A 27,611-nucleotide genomic window follows, 5' to 3' on the forward strand; every position below is an offset into this window, starting at 1 on the left:
TAGAAGCGAACTTTACCACTGCCACGCTGAGTGGCAGCCGCCTCAAGCGAATATGCAGTGGCTACAAATGTAAAAATTTGAATTCATGTAATTCAAAATATCAATTTTTAACTACTAAGTATATTAGATTTTGTACTAGACATTTTTGCAATAAAAAAATTGATAATTTATGTACCCAAATCATCAAAATAACTTGACAGGTAAAAGATTTTAAACTTAAATGACGACTTTTTAAACGTCTTACCTTTACCTGTCATATGCACAAGATATTCTATTTATATTAAATTTAGGGTGTTCAGCAACCGTACCGACAGGACAGGGGTCATATTAAGAAACACATTATATACAAATGTATATAGGTTTATAATAAATGCGTTTCTTATCTTTCAGTTTTCGGACCATATCAGTTTATTTTTGAAGTATAACTCCTTAAGCTTTCCTTTTTCATTTTTGGACTGGTGGAATAATTGGGTTGAGTTAAAAGTCTTTGGGTGTTTTTTTTGGCAACAGATGGCAGTAGCGCAGTTTCTGAAATACTTGGAGCATTTGCAACAGTAGTTTTTACGTCATTGAGATATGTTTAAACTTCATTGTAATGAACAAATCGAGATATTTCGTTGAGTTTTGGAGATTTAACAGCAGGTTGAATATGAAAGATCAAAGTATTTATTTTCGCCATATTTTACAATTTTATATCAGTAAATGGAAAAACGCACGTTAAAGCTTGTGAAAAATTGTGTCAAGTTTATAGTGACAATGCTCTTAGTTTTTACTTCATTGATATCTGTTTAAATTTCCTTGTAAAGAACAAATCGAGACATTTCGTTGAGTTTTGGAGATTTGACAGATCGTAGAATATGGAAGATCAAAGTGTTCATTTTCGCTATATTTTAGAATTTTACTTCATTTCTGTAAAGAAGTCATTAAAATGTCCTGAACTCATATGTTGTTAAGGAGTAGTGTTTCATCATGACAACGGGAAACCACACATAAAGTTGGCGACTTGACAAAAGCTATTAGAGCTGAGATAGGTTGTGTTTTTCCACCCACCATACTCTCCTGACTTTGCAGGGTATGGTGGTAGCTCTCTTCAAAATTTCTTGCGGAGAATAACGTTAAATTAAGATGAGGCTATAAATCAGAACCTTGAGCAATTTTTCACAAATAAAGACAGGTCCAGCTTCAAACGAGGAATTATGAAACATACCGAACGATGGCAAAAGATCATCGAACAAAACGGGACATAATATCATTGACCAACCTTTATATAAATATATGACTATAAAAAATAAAAATAAAAACGCAAAGACTTTTTACTCAACCCAATAATTCTACGGAGCGTTCGGAATTTGGGGGATTCGATTGTTTGTGGGGCCCCACAGTATCTGTATGCATATTAGTAGTCTTGAAGAATCATTGTTGATAGATCCCGAACACTCCGTGGCCTGTAAGAACTTGGTTTACTTAAAATAAAAATTCTTAAATAATGAAGATTTAAAGCTCTAAACAATCGATTTTTTTAAAAAAAAATTTTATTAGGTAATGGGTTTAAAAAAGTAATGTAAATTAGTTCATTGCAATTTTCTTCATTTGTTTTCCAAAGTTAATTTGGGTAAGGAACAATACTTTTATGTATGAATATCTATCTGCTATAAAAAAGCATATTAGTGATAAAAAAAATCAATTTCTCATACCTTAAATCGATTTCAGATTCAATGCTATTTTTAGACTGCATATTTTGTAATAAGCTGTCCCAGTCTTTTTCTTGTCCATTCTGTTGATAACTTGGTGTAGAACTTCGGCTTGGGGATTTAAACCGTTTTCGTGCGGGAGAAAATCTTTGCAAAGAAGGCACTATTTCATCAACATTTGTTGAGTCATGTTTAGAACTGGGCAATTGACGGTCTTCGATACGAAGAGCGGGAAATTTAGAAGTTTCTTCCACACTAGAACGTTTATCAGATTGTTTCACGTCTTCGGATGGATTTAAGTCGGTCTTTTTGCTGCCCATCTTGAAAATTTCCACATCGGCGAAATAGAATTTCGGTGGCGAGGTAGTTTCCCGTGACTTAGAATTTGGCGTAATGTCCGTAGACGACTGGGGAAGATTCTCGTTCCTCGCGGTGGTCACTGGCGACTCAGTCTCAGTTTGGCGGCTTTGCGCGATTTTTTGGGTAACCGCCTGGATTTCTTTCTGGAAAGGATCTGGCCGATGAGGTAAATAAGATGGTACCTTAGTTTGGCTTTCGGGTATTTTTCTACTGTCGAATACGGTCGTCCTGCTTGGGGAGGACTCGTCTTGTTCGTCGATTCTCACATCACCAGAGCTACGACAGTTTCTCCATTTCTCTAAAGGATGCACATTCTTTTCGTAACCCATTTTACTGTCTCTGCTTGCCACAGCTCTCGTCACATAGGGTGACCTAGATAACAGTTCACTTTGGGACTTGGAATGGTGGGAAACGTTGACCATGGTTCTTGTTGTCACCATACTAGGTAGAGGAGGAGGTGGAGGAGGGTGCACAACAATGGCTGGAGGCTGCGGTGCTTTAGATTTACCTATACACTTGCACGCCATATTCCTTCCATTACCATCCTTCTGGATATTTGGCGATTTTCTTTCCAGTTGCCTTGGTAAACTGTTGCCAGATGGCGGAGGATCCGGAGCCCTTGCTTTTTTCTTGTACTTCATTTTACTGGTCCTGACAGCGGCTCCGCCCGTGCAGCTCCTCCGATTCGAATACATTTCTGGAGGATCTTCCTCGTAACCATTGGGCACTGGACGCCGAGAGATATTCGGATCACTGTGGAACAATCGGTGATTTCTGAGATTGAATTGATGGTAGCAATCTTCATCTTTCTCGATCAGTTCCGACCGTTTCCTGAGGATTCCCATCATTTCTGGATCAGTCCTGTCATCGTTGCTGGTGCTGCCTCGTCTCTGGCCTCGAATGGTGCCGGCTGTTTGAAGGATGCTTCCGTTGTCCGTGCTGCGCAATCGCTGGCCAGCGATCGGTTGCGGAAGCACCCTGTTTTGGGGGTGGACATACTTTGGCACTCCTCTGTTATCGTAATACCCATTGCGAGTGGAATAAACAGATGACTGGAATCTTGGTGATCCTAAGATGATGGATTGGGAGGTACCGTTTCCCATCTGGTCATCGGTGCCTAGAGTCTTAGTCGATGATTCCTCGAAGGGTCTTCCGAATTCGGGCCATTCCTCTGAAAGAAAAAGCTTTATCAAGGAAAATGTTTTAATAATACTCAACAGTAACAAACATTCACTCAAAAGTGTAGTACAGGTTGAATAATTTTTATTTTATTATATTATTTATTTCTTGACTGAGGAAACTAAGATAGTATTAACAGCAGTACTTTATTTACGTCACATTAAAGCTGTTTAACGGGTTATTGGCGACGGTTTGGGAAAAAGTCCCTGAGGATGATCGGAAGACATACCATCACAATTTTGATCCTCTGCCAAGGGAATGGCTCCCCTTCTTTGGTAGCAAAACGGCCTGCAGGCGAAGGACATATACCGTGCATTCTCGGTCCCGTCGCAAGCTGACCAAAATGGTCACTCACCTGCTTACTGACCACAACCAGAGATGCTTTAATAATTATAAACTCTTATTAGTTATTTTGGTATGATTTCAAAAAGCGTCAAAGTTTTCTCATGAGTAAGTAAAACACTCTTTCAGCATAATCGAACGTTTTGACAAAAAATTTATTTGAAGTTCTGCCAGTTAAGCGTTTACGAATTGTTTCATTTATTAGTTCTTAATTAAAAATTCGTGAATCCATAACCTAATATTGAATAGCAATTTCCATTAAAAAAAGTTTCCAAATTTCTTAAACAACAGGCAAATGTTTCCTCGTGGTACAAAAAAAATGTTATTTGCGTACGATATAATTTTTATTTTTTTATCCAAACCTTAAAAGTTCAAATTAGTTTTACCTAACTTACAATTTGATTGACAATCAGCATATACTACATCAGCATATTTAAGTTTTTTTATGAGTAATTATTTGTTTCAAAAAATTACGATCACTCATAAAAATGTACTTATTAAGTACGGTGATTGAATATTGATTTTAGATTCTTTTTGAATTGTGATCACACAGTGATTGATTATAACAAAAACCTTCTCTATGAATGAATACATTTAAATTGCAACTACCAAGAATTTATAAGCGAACATTAACAATATTATTTATTATCAATTGCAGAGAATAATTAAATTGCGATTAATATACATTAGTTTTAAACATTAAATTAATTGCATAAAATCATTGAGTCTATATTAATGTTAAAGAATATATGGATTGTAATGCTCATGGCCATGTGTATCAAATATAAACATTAAGTATATTGTGATGACTATTGCGTATTAATCATAAACAATAATAATGTTAATAAATATAAGTATCTTTTTCTTATCCATCTAAGTTGCTTCTATTTATTACTAATTATTTTGATTTTAATAAGTTTTAGGTTTGGTGTAACCAAATCATGACTCTTGCGCCAAACATTTATGTTCCTCACTCACTCTTATTAGTTTTAAAGCATATTTCAAATGTGATCTTTATCTAGAAAACGCATTAAAACATTAAATTTGTTTTGAATTTGAAAATTAGTCTAATATTACATTTGAACAGAGATCACGATATAAGGCATTAAGTATATTTTATTAGTACGGATTTTTTAAGCAGCTTTTAATTTCGTCTATAAGTGAATATTAAGGAGAAATTTGGAGCCTTTAACAGACTCTTCAGAAATTATTTTATCCTTCACACATTATTTTACCATAAAAATGAACCATTCACAAGTTATTTTTTAAGATAATAATGGAAAATGGATATTTATCTTATAAACGGACTCTTAACAATATATTCTGTAGTAAATACGAACTTTTATAAAATATCTTATCTTAAAAATGGAAATTTTTCAAAATATTTTATCTTAAAAATGGAAATTTTTCAAAATATTTTATCTTAAAAATGGACATTTCACAAAATATTTTATCGTAAAAACAAACTTACACAAAATATTTTACCTTAAAAAACGGACCCTTAACAATCTTTTTCATTTTAAAAATGAACCCTTCACAAAATTTTCCTTTTGAAAGACAAAGTCGATGAAAATATTATTTTATAGTTTTAAAAGAAAAACATTGTTTTTGCGTTAAAAAAAAAAAAAAAAAACTAGGAGCTTTTTTTCAAATATTCGCAAAAACAGGACCTAGGCAGAAAAAACTGGATTACATGTTAATTTGAGATTTACACAATGGCTAGATTTTTCAAAAAAACAAGACCTTTCCCCAATAGACTGGGCAATTATGATTTTTCACAATATGTCAAAAATAAGAGCCTACTTTCCCAAATTCAAAAAATAATGAGAAGATTTTTCGCAATTTTACACACAAAAAAAAGACTTTTTACGAAAAGTTTGATTTGATCCCTTGATACTTAAAAAAAACATATATAATGAGTGAACATTACTTTTAGAAAATTTAATGAAAACAATTATGATTTTTCACAAAATTTAAAAAATAAGAGCCTTTTTCCCAAATTCAAAAAATAATGAGAAGATTTTCCGCAATTTCACAAAAAAAAAAGACTTTCTACAAAAAGTTTGATTTGATCCCTTGATACTTGAAATAAATATATATAATGAGTGAACATTACTTTTAAAAAATTTAATTAAAACATTATTCAATGTCAAAAATGATGAAATTTTTTATTCCTTTATCTTTGTGACCTTCATCATTAGGATAAATGGTAGGGATGGTAAAACAGAGATGATTTAATCCAACAGAGGTTACGTCCTACTTAAGAGCGAATATACAGTAAAAGTTTTACCATTCATGATTTTAAAGTTTTTTTTTAAATGAGAACTAATATTATAACTAATAATTAATTTCGTAATTTTATTAGTTTTAGTGCATTTTTGAACATTCTTAAAAGATAATTTTAAAAAAAAATATTGAAAATCATACCACTCCAAACTTGAAGCATCCTAACGTAACAAAATGTATCCATTTCTGCCAAATACAGAGTTGTACATTTTGAAGGGCATTTTTGAAGACTGGTTTCTTTTTCAAGAGTAATTTTATTTAGTCCAGAGTTTTCTACAAATATGTGCCCCAGAGCCCTTTTTTTATGTGTTACCCGCTTAGGGCCTCACAGGTGATCTGGTTTTTTTTTTGCCGAGAATAGAAAAATGGTCGCCAAAGTTAAACTTTTGATCACGTTTTAACTTTATTTCAGAAACGCGTCTTAAATATAAATAATTTCAACTTTTAGTGACATTTTTTTTCTATTCGTTTAGTTTCTTCTTTAGTAGAATTTTTTTATCGTCTGAAACTATTTTTTCTATCGTCTGAAATTATGTTATTTAATTCTGTTTTAAGATTTATATGAATCGTAGTGAAGTGATTTTGAAAAGTTTAATAAGAAATTTAAATTCCTTGATAAGACATTTCTTAAGAAGACATTTTAAATTCCTTAAAACTGTGTTAAGAAATAAAAAATTAATAAAATAGTAGATAATGCATGATAAATTGTTAATTATATTTAAAATTATTGTATGCTTTAGATCGCAATTCTTGGAAAACTTTTATCAAATAAGAACGAATAAATTAATTAAGCATTAATGAATTTAATTGGAAGGATAAAAATAGGTCTTAGGCACTGAAAGACGGCACAATATTTATTTAATAATTAATAGAGAGAGAGAAGAATCATCAAAGTGGCACAAAATTGTTGTGCTCCACAATAAAAGTTAGGGAAAATCTTTCAAAGTAAATCCGTAAAATGTCTCGATTTGGGGAATAAAGGAAATCGTAGTAATTGTAATTGGTCTATTATATAGGTCCAGGGAAAAAGTCTTTCCCATGAAATAGTTAAAGAGATAATCGTTAAAATGTGTCTTGAACGATAGAATATAATTCCTTGGATAACATTCATTTTGAAATCTTTTAGACTTATTGGTGCAATTAAAACCTAATTTTTTTTGTAGACTTCAAAAATATATATCAGGTTAATCATGAATAATCAATCAAAAATAAACAGTTAATCAAAAATATATATCAAGTTAATTCGCAATACCGAAAGATATTTCAAAATTTTTTAACTTTTTTCAGAACCTTAAACTTTTTACGTATTGTGCGTACGTGAAAAGTTTAAGGGGGCATATATTTGTGCTAACTGTGTCTGCTGCACATATCTTGGACTGGTCTAATGTACAATACAGAGAGTGGTCCAAGGTAAAGAAAGCATACATATCTTTGATTTTGTTAGGCATATGAAAAATAGATTTTATTTTCCTTGAAACTTGGTATTTAATGAAATTTTTGGTATTTATCTATCTTAGTTCCGTTATTAAATATAAGTATTTTAGGGTTTTATTTTCCAATTTGAAAAAAAAGGAACAAAAAATGCATTGGCTCATGCTTGGTAAGCCTAAAGTAATCACCAACACAGAAAAATTATACGTTGTTGCACATATTAACTACATTAAGCTAATAATTTTTTTCCTCACGAGGAAAAAAAATTCCCAGATATTTATCTTAATGTTGATGCATGATATCTTAAAGACATTTTCTTGTAACTAAAATAGGAAGAAGGTCAGTTCAATTGATTATTGGGTGTGAAAAGAAAGAATGGAAAAAAACCTACACACACAACTATCTTTAAACGCAAAAGAAATTCATCCCTGAATGAAAAGTTTAAAAAACTCATTTAGAATAAGATGAAGAAATATGAGTTATAAAGAATCTATCTTTCCATTTGGAAACTGTGCCAATCATTCTTTTGTAAAAGTCTTTCATCTTTGCCTGAAAATAGACAATGATCTTCATTAAGAGAGGACAAAAACTTCTCTTTAGAGAGAATTTACAGGAGGTTTGGCGATAATTGTTTTTAGAATATCATTTCGCTAATGATGAGGCCTTTTTTTTGCCCACGAAATTTCAATTGTGTCTACAGAGGCTTTTGCAATGCCGTAAGCAAAGCTTTTATTGCAACCAATCGTGATTTTTGTTTTTTTATTCAACTTATAATAAGCTAAGACATCTTTATGCTGATTACGAAGCATACTTGAATTGTGAGAAATTCTAACTATTACGGTAATTCTTAATTCTAACTATCGTTGCATTTTAAGGAACGGATAGAGAAAATATTTTCGTTTTAAACTAAGATTTTTCTTTTAGAATTCTATTATTTTTTTTAAAAAAAATTCACATTGACGATTAACTGCAAAGTTACTAAAAAGATTGCTTTAATTAAAAACTTGAACAAAACATAAGAAATAAAACATTCTTAGGAATAAAATATTCTTAGATTAGGTTAATAAAACATTATTAGGCTTTGATTAATAAAGTATTCTTAGGAGTAATTTAAAAATTGTCTAATTCGAAATAGTAATTTTAAAAATTTTGAAACATAAATAATGTAGATTCGCACAAAATAAATCAATAAAGTTGACCTAGTCTTGTTCTGTCAGTGAAATTAAAAGAAATACAGGTTTATTATAATTAGATATTCTGATTTATTTGCGGTTAGATAATTAGATGAAAGATTCTAATCATTAATCAAAATTAATCAATCTCCTATTAATTTTCCTCAAATAAATGACCTGAAATATTGCAATAAATGTAATTCATATTTCAGTCTTTATGTCAGAGAAAAAGAGATAATAAGAAAGAGCGATAAGTTACTATGTAATTTGTGTCATTCAATGTTTTTAATGTGGTTGTGATTTCATAAGAAGAGTTAACTGTCAGTTCATAATTTATAAGTTTGAAATAGCTTTTAAAAGGACACGGAGGGCGTGACTAGTTTGCTAAATTTTGACTTCTTTCTTAAACTACATAAGAAAACAAAAATAAAAACGTGATACTGCTGCATCAAACGAGTTAAAAAAATAATTTATATAAAAAGTAATATAGAACTTGCGCAGTTTATCTGAGGAGTTATATCGATTCGAATTATCGTTTGCATTAAACGATTTAAAAAAATTAATTTATACTAAATTAATAAAGAACTTAAATAACAAAACACAAAAACCATCTGTAATTTTAAGAAGTGATATCGATTCGAATTATTCGCTGCATCTAACGAGTTAAAAAAATTAATATATGCAAAAGTAATAAAAAACTTTAATAAAATAATAAATAACAAAAATGAAATATAACAGAAAAATAATAAATAACGAAAATGAAATATAACAGAAAAATAATAAATAACAGAAAAGTAATAAATAACAAAACACATAAACCATCTGTAATTTTTTTGAAGTTATATCGATTCGAATTATCGTTTGCATCAAACGAGTTAAAAAAAATTAATTTATACAAAGTAATATAGAGCTTTAACAACAAAACACAAAAACCATCTGTAATTTTAAGAAGTGATATCGATCCGAATTATCCGCTGCATCAAACGAGTTAAAAAAAAATAATTTATGCAAAAGTAATAAAGAACTTTACTAACAAAACACGTAAACCATCTGTAATTTTCAAGGAGTGATATCGATTCGAATTATCTGGTTCTTAATAACGAGATTTCACCAATTTTTAGATTCGTCGTTGATTAATTGAATATCCCAATTCTTCGCAAATTGCCGTTGTCACTTTGCAATTGACAAAGGTAATTGGAAAAATCTACCGCATACTTTTTAAGCTTATTGCATTGAACCCACATACGTTGTGAGGATAATTGGAAAAATTATTCATTATTTGATTAGTCTGATTTATTGTAATCCCATAGTAGTAGAAGCTTATTGTAAATAGCTTTATTAAATGTTTATTGGAATAATAAGACTGAACAAAGTCAGTTTGAGTACTTCTTCGCGCGTTTCCTTATTAGCCTGAAAAGTTATCGGTTAGTTGTAGTAAGCCAGATAAATATCAAACAGATTAGAAAACAATTGAAGACGTACACTTCCTATTAGCCTGGCGCAAAGCAAACTGTTTGCAAAGAGCTGGAGTTTTTTTTTTTGATTAGCCTACCACAGATTCATTCCGTTGCCTTATTTGTGTGATATAAACTAAAAATATAGGAGTTTTTACAACAAATAAAAAATTTCTATTTTTAAACAAAAATTTAAATTTTTTTTTTGTCTTAAAATGAAGAGTTGTAATTTTCTTTAATTAGAGAAGAAAAGAGTCTCCTTCGAGTTAACTTTTCACATTTTTGTTCACTATTCAAAATAAATAAGGTTTGAGTTAAATTACATAAATTTAAATTAACGTTTAAACAAGGCTAAATTTGTATAAAAAGATAATTGCTCTTTTATTTATTTTGGCAGATTCTTAGTCTTTCAACGACATTTTTACTACGGAATTAATAGTTTGACCTTCTTATGGATTTTTCTTACAGTATTGAGGTTTTATGGCGTAATTTGGCTCCCTTAGTGCTAGTGGACAGTTATTCTTACAAACTATATCAGTTAAAGTTAGGCCACTTCCCAAACCTTGGCATAGCGAAAATTACACAAGCATACTTAAGAGCCGATATATCAATTAATTATCCATAATTCAAATTCGATTAACCGTAAAGCAGTAATCTGATTCAATAAATGTGTTTTTAACATAGGTCGAGCTGGAAAAAAAAGAAAAAAACTATTTTTTGAGAATCAAGAGTGCATTCGTTTAATGTTAAACAAATAATTAGACCTAATTAATATAATGTTAACTCCATCGCACAATCCCTTAGCCGTAGACATTAAATAAGAAATTAAAAATAAAGGCTACTCTTACATCATTATAGAGTTCAAAGCCGGCAGGAATGTGTAACCCAAAAATGAGATAACAGAATCCTTTTCATTTGGAGATATGATTTCTTTGTTTCACGTCTTCATTATGCTGCCACGCATAGAATATAAACTCATCAGCCATTCCAGATGTGTCTGATTGTTGGAGATCTATGACAACCGCCATTTTCAATTCCATTGAAGTTACGCGTCATATTGTTTGTTTCGTCCTCCATCTCGCGCTTTGACCTTCATTTGTTTCATTCGTTCGGCATTGAGAGATGATCCGTCAATAAAAAATGATTCCGTCCGCAGATTTGAGCACAAAACTGAATGCCGTTCGGGTCGCGCCTACCTGTTCGTTACAAAATATCGACGGCAGAAAGGATTCTTACATCAGATTGGCAGTCCGAATTATCGATATTGCGAGTACTTTGTGACTTTAGTGTTATCTGGGTTGACCTGAAGTGCTGCCAGCGCGTGTTGGTTGGGCATTTTCATACTGATCTCTGGTATATAGGGCATGACTTAATAAATCAAATCAAAACAATAATAAAAAGTTTTCATTATGATATTTCATATTAAAGATAAAACATCCTTGTTTTAATTTAATTATCATTAGAGCGACAAAGAATTATGTTCTTTGTGAAATGATCATTAGTACGGGACATCGAAAGAAGACCTATGAATTATTTAAATTTTTCTTAATCACGTAATTAAACAATTAGGTCACCTTTAGACGGAATCTTCTTTCACTTTTCTGAACTTGATCTAATAAAAATAAATCATTTCGAGAATTAAATACAACAACAGAATTATGTTGTTTGTAAAATAATCGAATTAGTCCGGGGTATCGAAAAAAAAATGATTTATGAACTATTTATTTATTTTGAAAATTTAGTTAAATTTTTTTATTTTTCTTAAGAATTTAATTAAAAAGTCTTAATTTAATTTCTTAAAAAATCTTAATTTAATTAAATCTTAATTAGAATTTAAATACATCATCTTAGACGAGGTTTTTTTCAGAACCTTCTTCCTCTTTTAGTACGTATGGGATTGATCTAATTTAAATAAACTATTTATAGATAATAGTTTATTTAAATAACTAATTTAAATAAAGTATTATATATTCGATTATACGCGACAACAACAGAAAATATGTTGTTGGTTAAAGAATCGGAATAGTTCAGGGCATCGAAAAAGAATTATGAATTTCTTATGAAGATTTTGGTTGTATTTTTATTTTTTCTTAATCATTTAATTCAATTGCTAGGTCATCTTAGACGAGGTTTTTTGAGAGCCTTTTTTTTTTTTTTTTGGACGCATGGGCTTGTTCTAATTTAAATAAACTATTTCGAGGACAAGTGACAACAACAGAATTATGTTGTTAGTAACAGAATCGATTAGTTTAGGGTATCGAAAAAGAATTATGAATTTCTTTTGATGATTCGGTTGAATTTTTATTTTTTCTTTCTCATTTAATTCAGTTATTAGGTCATCTTAAACGAGGTTTTTTAGAAAACCTCTTTTCTTTTTTTGGACGTTTGGACTTGAAACTAATTTAAATAAATCATTTTGGGGATTAGTAAACGTAGAATTATGTTTGTAAAACAGTCAAATTACTTAGGGCATCGAGAAAAAAAAAACTTATGACTTATTATTATTCGTTTTTTGAAGATTTAGTTGAAATTTTTTCTGAACCTTTTTTCTTTTTGGAGGAATGAACTTGATTCGACTTAAATAACGATTTCGGGGATTAGTAACGAAAATCACAAGATTATGCTCTTAGTAAAATAATCAAATGAGCTACTAATTTTCAGGGCATTGAAAAACACCATTTGAATTTTAAACTTCACTTTGAAGAATTTCTTTTATTAGTTTAATTCAAGAAGTATGTTTTTTGTAAAATATTTTAATAGCTTTTTCTTCTTTTTTTCTTTCTTTTAATAACCGCCGTTGAAAAGCCGATCCAAGTTTTGGGTTTACGACTACTAATCTTCAACTCCGTAGTCTTGTAATTTTTAACCCAATCCAGAAGACAAGGGGACTCCTGGATCAAGTATTGAAACAAATTTACCTTCGTGGAGGACTTTTGATGGAACTAATCCGCATTTGCGTTACATGGAGAGGACATTACATTACCACGAGAACCTCCAACAGTTAGCCTGACGGCAAGAGGACTCTAACCCATGATCCGTCTACCATTGAGGACATTTGACGTCAGCACTGTGGTCGGTGCAAGACGGAGGCAGAATTCGTATCGACCACCCATCGCCGGGATTCGAACCCGGTTCACCTCTTTGGAAGGCGAAAGCTCTATCCCCTGAGCTATCACGACTCTATTTCGGGGCATTAAAAAAAGACGTTTGGTTTAATTTATTTTTAATTTCCCTTTATCATTGAATTCAGGAAGTATGTTCTTTGCTAATTAATCAAACCGTTAATACGATTGAAATTGGATTCAGGAATTTTTAATTGTCACAGTTAGCTAATTCAAGAAATACGTTCTTCAAAGGGCATTCGAATAGCTCAGAGCATGAACTTTCCTGCCACATAATCACAAATAGCTTTCTAGTTTAAGGTTGTTTTTCGAAAACGCCAAATGATGTCTTTTTGTGAATAATATGCTACTTGTATATAATATGCTTCAAATTATGTCTTTTGTGAATAACTTATTCCAATGCTTTATTATTTGAGTTCATAAAAATTTGGAAAATCTAAGAATTAGGCAGCGATTTTGATTATTTTCTTCTAGGCTAAAAAAATGTCGCCAAATTAGCTAAATTTTAAAAAAGTTTAATAACTTTTAAAATATTTAAGCTATTCAACCGTTCTAAAGCTCAGATAATTTATGACAGCAAGATGGTATATATAGTTTAAAATCATCATTTTGCTTAAGTGTAAGGCACTAAATTGTGGCATTTTTATTTTTCTTGGCGACAGAGTTTCGAAAAACCATGATAATGATAGCGGACGCTCTTTCAACATTGATCTTCCAGATAAGGATCAAGAGATCCATCGTTCTGTACTTTGAAGGTTACTCCCTACGTCCACCCTCTTTCGAATTCCAGTTTCGAACTTTTTTTTTCGCCATTTTATAGTGCATCCTTCCGGGCTTTTTTTGCAATTATTTTCATCTTTACGTGTTTTAGAATTTTCCACTTCGTTCGCTACTGTTTTGTCTGCTACTCGTTCTGCACGAGGTTCTGACAACTTTAGGGTGACAAAGGACTTAGAAGGAAGAGAGCAAGGTCATAGCTGAATTTTAAAAGAATAAAACGCTGAACTGTAGAAATCAGTTATTCTGCTGATTTATTGCACTTTAGAAAATTTTAATGTACCTCAACACTGCATAGCTGTCAATTCTACTGGATTATCCATTAGACTACTGGATTTTGCCCGTTTCGGCCAGTTTTGTCCAAAAATCGGCCCCATAAATTATTTTGACAAAATGCTATTTAAAGTGCTTTTATTTTGCAGAAAAAATTACAATTTAGGGAAAATGGGATTTAATAAACATAAATATCACAAAAATCTCATTTAACATTAATGCATAAAAGTAAACTAATTAAATTTTGTCATCTATCATTTGGATCTCGTTCTAGCCTCCTGAGATCCGATCTTTAAATACTGGCTGAAAATGCGATATTTATTTGAAAACATGCTGCTTAAAAGAACGTAAATTCATCAATGCCTTAATTTTTTTTCGAAGAAAATTTCAATTATATCAACTAAATATGACTTCGTTAGTTATTTTTAATTAGTATATAAATAAATGATAAATTTTAATTGTTAACATTTTGCGTACATTGTAGGATATTTTTATAATGTACTTCTTCACCTTTTGATCATGAAATAAAATCCATTAGACTCAAATAAGATATTTACGTAAATGCTATAAAACTACTCAAAAGGTTTAATATCAATCTTAATTTTCATTGTAATTCAATAATCAGATCAACGAGGAGAAATGCGATTATATTTTTACATTGATAATCGTTTTCTAAAAGTATTTGAACAGAAAAAAAATTCATATTAGTTTTTAAGGGACAAAATTGTTCCAAATGGTATGAAATATAGTGGGCACTGGATCTCAAGTGGTTATTTTATTTTACAACCGTCGTTAAACAGCCGACCCAATTTGTGGGCTTACGACTATTAATGTTCAATTCCGTATCCTTGTCATTTTGAACCCGATTCAGAAGACAAGGGAACTCCTTGATCAGGTATTGTGATTCATTTGCTTTCGTGGAGGACTTTTAGATGGAATTAACCTGCATTTGCGTTACATGGAGAGGAAGACCACGAGAACCTCCCACGGTTAGCTTGACGATAAGGCGACTCTAGCCCTTTATCCGTCTACCACTGAGGATATTTCACGTCATCACTGTGGTCGGTACAAGCCGGGTGCGGAATTCGTATCGACCAGCCATCGCCGGGATTTGAACCCGGCTCACCTCATTGGAAGGCGGACGTTCTACCCCAGAGCCATCACGCTCCCCAGTGGTTTTTATTGCCTCTTTCACCTGTTGTCTAAATTTTAAAATAAAAAAAAACACAAAAAGCTTTGGAGTTATAAGAAAAATAAATATTTTAACGCCACCTATGTATGAACTTTTCTTATTATCATAATACTATTGCAACAAAGCTTCAACTCTTTGTCTTTAAAAAAGCTACGTTTTGCTTCCAAATTTTAAACCAGATCATTCCAACAATGAGTAAACCAAAACAAAGCTGATTCGAAATTTCTTCGTCAAATTTTTTGGCAAACTGTTTCGAACAGAACTGTTCGAAAAATCCCATCCAGACTACAATTGGGAGTGGAAGATCTCGAATAATAGTAATTAGAGAGAGACATGAAATGGGACGAAGTATTGTTTTGTCAGTAATTTTTTTTTCACACGAACCAACAGAAAGTAAAAGTATAGTTCTAAGTGAGGAGGGTGGTGGAGGAATAAAATATAAAAAAATGACCTCCTAAAAGTAATGATCAACGCCCACAACACAAACGATGCGAAACAGGATGATCTGAGGTTTCACAATCGGAAAGCTCGAAATTCTGACATTCGATTCTAGACAGGTAGGCAAAATCACGGGTAAATTTTTAGTCATTTTTTTGCATTTATTTTATTGGGGGAAATAAAAGTCACTGGACAGGTGGTTTGGTCATTTGCTAAATATTTGAATTAAAACAAATTTATAGCAAATTCGTAGTCTCTGGCCAAATTATTAGACGCACTATAAGACTCCATGTAAAATATTATTTATCAGGTGATACTATGCAGCTTTATTGTTTTTATGCTGCAGAAACAGGTTTGCACTTGTTTACGTTTGTGCATCAATTGTTTAACATTGTAATGCAATACGTTAAAAATAAATACAAATAAGAAGTATATGAATAATCTCCTGAATAAAAACCGATTACATGTATGTTTAATTATAAAAGTATGGCATATAAACTCGTGCAAAACATGTCATTATTATAAAACTACAGTGCGTCTAATAATTCGGTCTAATTATTATAATACAATAATGTTATACTTGATATAATAAATATTCTATATTTATATAATATATNAACAGGTTTGCACTTGTTTACGTTTGTGCATCAATTGTTTAACATTGTAATGCAATACGTTAAAAATAAATACAAATAAGAAGTATATGAAAAATCTCCTGAATAAAAACCGATTACATGTATGTTTAATTATAAAAGTATGGCATATAAACTCGTGCAAAACATGTAATTATTATAAAACTACAGTGCGTCTAATAATTTGCTCTAATTATTATAAAAGACTAATATAATACGTTATATAATAAATATTCTATATTTATATAATATATCGTCTAATTTATCCAATTATCGAATTTATATTATGTATCGTCTAATTTAACTAATTGATACACGAAAGTAAACAAGTACAAACCGGTTTCAGTCGCGTAAATACAATAAAGCTCTATAGTATCACCTGATAATTAAGATTTATCAAAGAATCTTATAGTGTGTCTAATAATTTGGCCCATTAATAATAATTTGCAGATATACATATTTCAAATATATTATTCCATATATTACGCAAGAGTTTTAATCAGAAGATTCCAGTTGATTGAAAGTAAAGTTAAACGGAACAGGAGCCAGAAGTGATTACCCTGAGCCAAACTAAAATGACATTCGATAAAAATTTTGCATTGTCCCTTTGTAAACGTCCTGATGTAAGTTTTGCGCAGCGTTGTTTACTGAACAACCTTTCAATAGCTCTGGTTACAAAATACAGAGATAGGTCAGAATAAAAAACTACCTCAGGTTTCAGAATGTGGAGCTAGCTCAGACTATATAATGCAGAGTTAGCTCTGACAGCAGAATAGCAGCTCGCTTAAACTATAGAATACAGAGCTAGCTCTAACAACAAAATACAGTGATATCTCAGACTGTACAATGTAGAGCTAGCTGAGACAACAGAATATCAGCTCGCTCTAACAAGAAAATACAGTGCTATCTCAGAATATATAATGCAGAGCTAGCTCAGACTATGTAATACAGAGCTAGCTCAGACAACAGAATAACAGCTCGCTTAAACTATACAATACAGAGCTAGCTCTAACAATGGAATACTAAACTAGCTGAGAGACTATATAATGTAAGGGTAGCAGAAAAACAACGCAACTTAGGCTACAGAGCTATCTCATACAACAGAATAGAGCTAGATTAGACTACAGAAAATAGAGCTAGCTCAGAATCGACGTAAGTGAATGTGCGAGATGCTATGGGAAAGTACAAAATCTCCAACATCAAGTTACATTAGAGACGTATTATAAAATGAATCGGACGCAAAAAGGAAATGGGGAAAAAATATGAATAAAACAACACTGAGATGGCTAGAGAACAACGGATTCCTAACATTCAAATTAGAAAGTTTTAACTCATTTTTGAAAGGTAAAACAAATTTTTGTACACTAAATCAATTTATTAAAAAAATTCTTGATCCTTGATTTTATAAGCCCTATATCCTGAAATACTTAACTTTATATTGCGAGGAATACTCATGTAATACTAAATCTTTCAATTTTGAGAATCATTTTCTGAAAACAAATGCAAAATTTTCTCTGTAATGCTGCAAGAATCCGATTTCTAATCTCAACAATTCATACTCATCAGACTATTCTTAATCTTTTAATTTTAGGCATTTCAATGTGTTCCTAAAAAATTTTTAATATCAAAATATGCATTTTAAGGTAATCTAATTGTTGGGTATCATATTTATTTCATAAAGATCTTATTAACGAAGTATTATTATGCAACTCAAGACATTATCGTATCATGTTATGCATTTTTAGGAATGATTCTTTTTCTAAAAGTATTTTTNTATAATGTAAGGGTAGCAGATAAACAAAGCAACTTAGACTACAGAGCTATCTCATACAACAGAATAGAGCTAGATTAGACTACAGAAAATAGAGCTAGCTCAGAATCGACGTAAGTGAATGTGCGAGATGCTATGGGAAAGTACAAAATCTCCAACATCAAGTTACATTAGAGATGTATTATAAAATGAATCGGACGCAAAAAGGAAATGGGAAAAAATATGAATAAAACAACACTGAGATGGCTAGAGAACATTGGATTCCTAACATTCAAATTAGAAAGTCTTAGCTCATTTTTAAAAGGTAAAAATAATTTTTGTACTATAAATGAATGCATAAAAAAATCCTTCACCCTTAATTTTATAAGCCCTATATCCTGAAATACTTAACTTTTTATTGCGAGGAATACACATGTAATAATAAACCTTTCAATTGGGAGAATCATTTTCTGAAAATTAATGCAAAATTTTCTTGTAGTGCTGCAAGAATCCAATTTCTGACTTCATCAATTCAGACTCATCAGACTATTCTTTATCTTTTAATTTTAAGCATTTCAATGTATTCCAAAAAAAAATTTAATATTGAAATGTGCATTTTAGGGTAATCTAATTCTTGGGTATCATATTTATTTCATCTCAAGAAATTTTCGTATCATTTTTAGGAATGATTCTTTTTCTAAAAGTATTTTTATCCTCTTATAATATGAATTTTGTAGAGCTATGTTGATTCAAACCATTTTATATGTTGAAAAATGCAAAGCAAAATAAAAACTTTGTCTGGCCAGAAATTGCTACATTTTATTGCATGGATAGAAAAATAATAAATAAACACTACGACGAAATACTAAGTCTTATTATTGATGTATGTAGCTAAAATATTTTATGCGTAAAAAGTAAATATTTTGTTGATTTTTCTGAAATCCGCGAATGAAAAATTATTACTATTCGATAAACATTAACTGAATTTTGTACATAGTTTCCCTTTTTTTTGTATAAGCAAATGTATGTATTTCTTTTAAAATCCATAGTATTGTTTCATGTTTTGAGTTTATGCTTATACGTTTAAGGTAAGTTTATTAAATAACTTCTAATATGTAATTTATCGAAAAGCAAGTAATACGTCATATCAAAAAATGTTCGCTACTTTTTTTTTTGACGAAAATGGAATCTGTGTCGAACATTACTTTTACATAATAGAAATTTCTTTATATACACAGAAGAGCCATTACATTATGACCACCCTCCATCTATAACAATGGTCTCTCCCAGGTTTTCATGGTTTCTCGCCCAGGAACAATGTTTTCATGGGGCACATTAGGACCCATAATCCTCATAGAACAATCCCTGACGTCTGTAAGCTACTTGAACATAGTTGCAGACCAGGTTCACCCATTCATGGCAACAGTTTTTCCTGCGGGGGATGTGCTTACCAACAGGATAATGCACCATGTCATAAGGGTCGAATCGTCATGGATTGGTTCGAGGAACATTCCAGTGACTTTCAAGTCATATCTTGGCCCCCAAATTCACCTGATCTTAATCCAATAGAGCATTTGTGGTCCTATTTTGAAAACCAAATTCGTGATTCCACGCTTCTCTCTCGCAATGTGAGGGAATTGCAGGACCAGTTGGTGAGCGCTTGGTACCAGATACCTCAGACTACCTATCAGCACCTTGTGGAATCAATGCCACGGTGGATGCTTTTAGTTTTGAGGGCTAAAGGTGGTCCTACATGTTATTAGCAGGGTGGTCATAATGTAATGGCTCTTCGGTGTATATCTTACGCTTAGTTTATCAGAGATATCATTTCAAAGAAATTCTGGTGACTTTTATACTAAAAATATATTAAATTAAATTAATGGTTCATTTGTGAATAAGCATTTAAACTTTACATTTGTACTTTATTCCACAGTCAGGAAATCGTTTGTTCCTTATTTTCATCCCCTTTTGACCCTGTTTTTAGATTCAGACGCCAAAAGAGAAAAAAATAAATAACTGAAATGTGAAGGTGAAAGTTGAAGAAAAAAAAAGAAGAAAGTTCAACCGTTTCATGTAAGAAGTAATTCTAAAGAGATTAAGGACATTTCCCCAGGAAGAGGTGACCGCTTGACCACCCGTGCATCTGTACAAGAATCGGTTAGAAAAAAAGAGAAAGAAAATTAAGAAATAGTTTTGTTTACATTTATTTCCTTTTGAACTTTTGGCGACAAATCATGGTTTGTGAAAAAGTGACAAATTCCAAGAGCATAACAGACAAATACACCTCCGCTTGAAAGAAAAGAACTGCTGCCTTTGAAGCAAGGCAACTCGAGATTATTTTTTGAACCAGGAAATCATAACGGTTCATTCTGTTGTTGCGGTATATGAAGACTGACAGTGTTAAGTGTTTTGTTTATTAGAAAAAAAACATGTTAGAACGAAAAGATATATTCTCGTCTTCAGCTCAGGCGGTTATTTCGGAAAAAATAGTGCTTTCTAATATTGAAATAAGGTAACCAAAGCAAAATATATCAATACGTAAGTGTTGTGAATGCAAAAAAAAGAGAGACCGATTTATAAATGTAACTTGATTTAAAAATATTTTCGTAACTAAGTTGCCAGATTACAAAAATATGAAATTAAAGCTTAAATAGAGAGTAGTGGGATATATTCTTAAGGTGCGTTTATACTGAAGTTGAAAAACGCATTTGATTTATCCGTTACCTCGGTGGGACCCGAAAACTGAATTTGCGTACGATAATAATGTATTATACTGTATCTTTCAAAATTTATAATTATGAAAAGTCGAATTCTAAAAACCGCTATTTAATTCGATGATTTTTATAGAAAATATTAACATTTATTGAATAATATTAATTATTTATTAAATATTAGAGGAGGTTGTTGGTTAGCAATAAAATTTCAAACTATTTACTATAAAGTTTGGATCGAATTTTAACTTTTGGTTGCAGTGGAGTTGCCTGAATTGGATTTGCACATGGGAAAAATATTGATCTAGAGATGAACAAAAAAAAATTTTTTTTATGTGAAGATATTCTTTTATTGATTTAAATTTACAATTAACTCAATGATTTTGTATAGAATTTAATTTAATTTGTTGGATAATATTTGCTTTAAATCAAATTTTAGGGAAATTATTATTACTACAAATTGACGAATAAAAAATAACTAACGGTCCGCAAATTGTTAGGAGAAAAATAATTTATTTAGTAATTTAATTATGAAACAAAACATCAAAGTGTTTTTTAAAAAAATATATAAATCTCACAAAATGAACAAATAGCACTAAAGTTTAACAATTAAACCGAGTTTTATTTGTTAACGTTATAACCGATTCATTTTAAGAAATTATTATTGCATTTTCCAGTTGTATACAAATACTCTTTTTTTTCTCACGAAATAATATAAATTTCAAAATAAAACTTTTTATAACCGGCGTCCAGCAGCCGACCCAATTCTAAGTTAACGATTGTCAATATTCAACTCCGAACCCTTTTAATTTTGAACCCAACCAAGAAGACAACAGAACTACTAGGTCAAACATTAGTGCGAACTAGCATACGTAGAGGACTTTTTGAAGGAACTAACTCGCATTTGCATTACAAGGTGAGAAAAAAAAACCATAAAACCTCCCATGGTTATCCTGACGGCAAGGGTATTCTGGCCCATGATCTGTCTACCGCCGAGAATATTTTTACCTCTGAGGATATTGTGGTCAGTGCAAACCGGGAGCAGAATTCGTATCAACTAGCCACCGCTGAGATTCGAACGTAGTTCACATCATTGGTATTAGAATGCTCTATCCCCTGAGCCACAGCGATTCTAAATAAAACATTGAAATAAATTATGTTGAACTGGTAAGAATATTTTTTATTTCATATTTTATAACCGTCGTTGATCAACCGATCCAATTTTGGGTTTGCGACTACCAATGTGCAACTCCGTAACCTTGTAATTTTGAGCACAATCCAGAAGACAAGAGATCTGGATCAAGTATTCGGAGAAATTTGCCTTCGTGGAGGACTTTTTGATGGAACTCACCCGCATTTGCGCTACACGGAGAGGAAAATCACGAAAACCTAAGGTTAACCAGACTACGAGGGGACTCTAACCCATGATCCGTCTACTACTGAGGATGTCTCACTTCAGCACTGTGGTCGGTGCGAACCGGGTGCGGAATTCATATCAATCGGTCATTGCTGGGATTCGAGTCCGGTTCACCTCATTGGGAGGCGAGAGCTCTATCCCCTGAGCCACCATTGCTCATTATTAAGAATATTTAAAAANAATATTAACACTTATTGAATAATATTAATTATTTATTAAATATTAGAGGAGGTTGTTGGTTAGCAATAAAATTTCAAACTATTTACTTTAAAGTTTGGATCTAATTTAAACTTTTGGTTGCAGCGGAGTTGCCTGAATTGGATTTACACATGGCAAAAATATTGATCTAATGATAAACTAAAAGTTTTTTTTTTATGTGAAGATATTCTTTTATGGATTTTAATATACAATTAACTCGGTGGTTTTGTATAGAATTTAATTTCATTTGTTGGATAATCATAGTTTTAAACCAAAGTTTAGGAAAATATATCTTTTTTGGATAAATTATTATTACTACAAATTGAAGCGTAAAAAGCTAACTAACGGTCCGCAAATTATTAGGAGAAAAATAATTTATTTATAGTAATTTAATTATGAAACAAAAACATCAAAGTGATTTTTTAAAAAAAATTATAAATCTCACAAAATGAACTAATAGCACTAAATTTTAACAATAAAACCGAGAAGTTTTATTTGTTAATGTTATAACCGATTCATTTTAAGAAATTATTATTGCCTTTTCCAGTTGCATACAAATAAAAAAAAATTTTCTCACGAAATAATACAAATTTCAAAATAAAACTTTTTATAACAGGCATTTAGCAGCCAACCCAATTCTGAGTTAACGACTATCAATGTTTAACTCCGAGCCCTTTTAATTTTGAACCCAACCAAGAAGACGACAGAACTACTAGGTCAAACATTATTACAAGCTAACATACGTGGAGGATTTTTTGAAGGAACTAATTTTTTTAAATTTTATTTTATGAAACAGTCGACCCAATTTTTGGGTTTACGACTACTAATGTTCAACGCCGTAACTTCGTAATTTTGAACCAATCCAGAAGACAAGGAAACTCCTGGATCAGTATCCCCAGAGGTATTGATTTGTTATGGGAACATGGAGGACTTTGAGACTCGACGGATTTAACGTGCATCAATCACCATGAAGGAACTAATTTGCTTTACAAGGTGAGAAAGAAACCCATGAAACCTCACATGGTTATCCTGACGGCAAGGGTATTCTGGCCCATGATCTGTCTACCACCGAGGATATTTTTACCTCTGAGGCTATTGTGGTCAGTGTAAGCCGGGAGCAGAATTCGTAAAAAACTAGCCATCGCTGAGATTCGAACGTAGTTCACATCATTGGGAGGAGAATGCTTTATCCTCTGAGCCACAGTGATTCTAAATAAAACATTGAAATAAATCATGTTGAACTAGTTAGAATATTTTATTTTACATTTTATAACCGTCGTTGAACAGCCGACCCAATTTTGGGTTTGCGACTACCAATGTGCAACTCCGTAACCTTGCAATTTTGAACACAATCCAGAAGACAAGAGATCTGGATCAAGTATTGGGAGAAATATGCCTTCGTGGAGGAGTTTTTGATGGAACTTACCCGCATTTGTGCTGCATGGAGAGGAAAACCTACCACGGTTAGACTGACAGAAAGGAGACTCTAACCCATGATCAGCCTACCACTGAGGATATTTCACATCAACACTGTGGTCGGTGGGAGCCGGGTGTGGAATTCGTATCAATCGGCCATTGCTGGGATTCGAACCCGGTTCACCTCATTGGGAGGCGAGCGCTCTATCTCCTGAGCCACCATTGCTCATTATTAAGAATATTTAAAAAATATATTTATTTTAACATTAAGTAAACCATAAACTTAAACTTCTCTGGTGCCCTTAAGAAATTGCCTAATAGTAGATTTTATAATAGTAGATTTTATAATAGTAGGTAAATAATAGTAGGTTATATAATAGTAGGCCATATAATTGACTCATCACTCGTCAACTATATTAAGTGTTTGTATACGCAGATATTTCCTAGCTAAAGAATTTCCTTACTATGTGAATTCTTTTCTTCACTTTGTTGTAGTTATGAAGGTATTTGGCACTTACCCTTAATAGCGGGTCAAAACAATTTGGAGTGTTTACAATAAAATTGAGTGGGTAGGTATAAAGGGTTAAAACTTGATAAAATGCTGTCAATTTCAAATTACAATATGTGAAAACACAATTGCTTCAAATAGTACTTGGCTTGGAAAATAAATCTCTATGAAGTCGCGTGTGCTCTAGCTAAATTTGATTGGAGTGCCCTTCAAAAAATTTATCTCTAACTTTGCGATACTTTAGTGTTAAATTTAAGCAAATCAGTGAAATCGTTATTTTTAAAAAAAAGAAGATTTTTTTTCCATAATTCATAACAAAATAGACAATATTTCTTTTATCATCAAATTATCATTCTTTAATATTGGAACTATAAAACTATTGGAACTTCTAATTATGGCCAGCCCCCATACTTTGATTGTCTAGAATCCAAATTCCGTTGAATAATACGTTATTTAGAGTTTATTTTCTGTTGATTTTGTAGCTCAAAATATAGCCTGCAAAATTTAATTAGCATAATTAATGTAAGATCCTCGTTCGATTAAAACGTGCACCTTAGTACGCGAAAATCCGACCATTCTTGTTAAAATTGTTTAGGTGTTCCGCTTTATGAATATTGACATCATGTCTGTTATTTTAAATAATTATGGCACAAAATAACACGAAGCTATAAACTTGGAATTAATGAATGCGTTTCTCTACATTTGCTGTTACAAATTGTATCATGATGCATCTCTGAAAACAATAACACATTTCTTCTTGACTGCAAGATATCATCTAAGATAGTAACTTTATCCGTGATGTATTAATTGTATTGCAAATCGTCACGAACATCAATACTTAGGAATGGCCATCAAGTTATCTAAAGAACTTCCGAAATACTTAATTCTATGAACAGAATTTAAAGGAACTTCGCCTCAGAAAGTTTGGTACACCTAAAATTGTTTTACAACGCCATTAAACTTATTCTGCTTCCTAGGCAATCTAGAAATTACTTCACTTCGAAAGCAAGCGTGAGCTCTTTTTATCGTTTTCTCTTAGCGTTACTAATGTTCTGTTCCCATCTGTTGCTACAGGATTAATATGATTTTTAACTCTAAAATCTAACGCCATTTTGAGAAAATATAAAAAAGAACTGACTCCAGCGATTGATCTTCTATGTTAAACAATTAGTCTGACAAAATGGCGAATCCATCGCTTACTTTCGACTAAATTAATAAAAAAAAAGGGGAAAAAATTCAAAGTCGTTTGAAGTTCTACGTAAGTTTAAAAAAATTAAAACCAATTCTGGAGATTACTCATCTTTGTTAAAGAATTAGCCCTGACAAAATGGCAAATCCGTCTCTTACGTTCGACTAAACAAGTAAAAAATGAGTAGAAAAGAACATTCGAACAATTACTTCGTTTTCGTTTGAGGTTCTACGTGAAAGCGTCGTGCCGCCACAATTAACATGCAACGGTAATGTGCCACAAGGTGCTCGCGTGTCACAAGTTCAGCCACCTCGAATTTTGAACTTTCTAAGGTGTCAGACATCCTGAAGACTTCATAACAAGAACCCATGACCTTCGAATCGAACAAAAAGAAATAGTATTTTTGATAAAACTCTGATGAGATCATAAAAGTCGATGGGTTTGCAGTCGTTTGGCATAATGAAGAAGGGGTGCAAAGGCCTTGGATTTCGAGTCAAAATCCGAAGACATTTATTAATATTTCTTTTATTCGATCGGAGGTAGACAATAAAAACAGAATTACGTAAGGCTTGCAGATGCAATGTTGTGTAAGTTATTATTAAAAAGCTATTAAATAATAAAGAAAATTATAAAATATGCATTCAATGCAAATAAGTGTTGCATAACTGGAAAACTCGGTAGAACAATATGTTATAATATTTTAGAAAACAATAGGGCGAGAGTTTGGCACCCCATAGGGTGTACTACAAAGTCAGGTTCGAATCCGCATCTAGCTTGCACCCATCACAGTGCTGACATGAAATATCCTCAGTGGAAGACGGATCATGGGTTAGAGTCCTCTCGCCGTCAGGCTAACCATGTGAGGTTTTCGTGGTTTTCCTCTACATGTAGCGCAAATACGGGTGAGTTCCATCAAAAAGTCCTCCACGAAGGCAAATTTCTCCCAGTACTAGATCCAGAAGTTCTCTTGTCTTCTGGATTGGGTTCAAAATTACAAGGTTACGGAGTTGAACATTAGTAGTCGTAAATCCAAAAATTGGGTCGACTGTTCAATGACGGTTATTAAATAAAATAAAATATTTGTGAAGATAAATTTTAGTCAATTTGAAAGTTATTTATACCTCCGGAATTAATCTAGAATTTAATTTGGAGGGGGGAGGGGTCAAAAACGTTATTCTCCATTTTCTTTTAACAGCTTTAAATTTTTCTTAAAATCAGAATTCTAAATTTTGTTTCATATGGAATTGAACATAAGATAATTTGAACGCATTATTTTTTAATAATGAATTTTATTTATTTTGAAATTTTTTTTTTCGCATTTTGGATCGTTGATAATTAGCTAGAACATGAGGGCTGTTGGGGGGGGGGTGGCTGAGGGCATATGTCCCCCTCAATAATTAAAAATTTCTTTAGGTCCCCCTCATAATTTCAGCCAAATAATGAACATTTTCATAAATCATCATCGATTTAAATTTACCAAAGTTAAAAACAAGAAAGAGATAATTATAATTAATATTTTTGCTGACATTTAACAGATATAAGAAATATTTTTTTTTATGTTTGATTGTGTATTTTAGTGTCTCCTTTCTCAACAATTGGACACCTGCGACGCCCATGAGCTTGGGTGGGTGGATTCAACTTTTCTATTAGTCTATGCATAATCTGATGCATAGTCTTTTTTATGGAGGATGTGACACGACATAAAATTGAACTTTTTCCTTACAAAAGCATGTAAAATAAAAATGGGAGAGATTTTAACCGACTAAGCTAGCAATCTGTATAAATAAATAATAATAATTATTATATTTGAGTTGCAAGGCAGTTCAACAAAATTTATAATAATGATATTATACATAGCTAATTACCAGAGCCGGATTAACCTATAGGCACACTAGGCACGTGCCTAGGGCCTACGAAAAACTTGGGAGAAAAAAATTTGTTGACAAAAATAATTTAGCTTTAAAAACAACAAGTGTATTTTGCACAAAATTATGAAGATACAAATAAAAATATAATATTTTTCGGTAATAAATTATTTTGCAGAATTTTTGGATTTTTGGATTCAACGAAATC

At 31.7% G+C, this 27,611-nt stretch overlaps 1 protein-coding gene across 6 annotated transcripts in view; it reads right to left on the bottom strand.

Moving 5' to 3' along the window:
* Positions 1–27,611, bottom strand: part of LOC107439218 (uncharacterized) — a 105,978-nt gene that overhangs the window by 10,769 nt on the left and 67,598 nt on the right. For 5 of the 6 annotated variants that reach the window (XM_016051751.3, XM_043046291.2, XM_071186494.1 and 2 more), the window contains one exon: positions 1,695–3,222. In XM_016051751.3, coding sequence (XP_015907237.1) covers positions 1,695–3,154 — 1,460 coding nt within the window. In that variant the 5' untranslated portion in view covers positions 3,155–3,222. Of the gene's footprint in view, positions 1–1,694; positions 3,223–10,763; positions 10,906–27,611 lie in introns of those variants that run through there. The other variant, XM_043046290.2, reaches the window with a different exon arrangement.

This window comes from Parasteatoda tepidariorum, chromosome 10, assembly GCF_043381705.1.
Source record: "Parasteatoda tepidariorum isolate YZ-2023 chromosome 10, CAS_Ptep_4.0, whole genome shotgun sequence".
Lineage (NCBI taxonomy): Eukaryota > Metazoa > Arthropoda > Arachnida > Araneae > Theridiidae > Parasteatoda > Parasteatoda tepidariorum.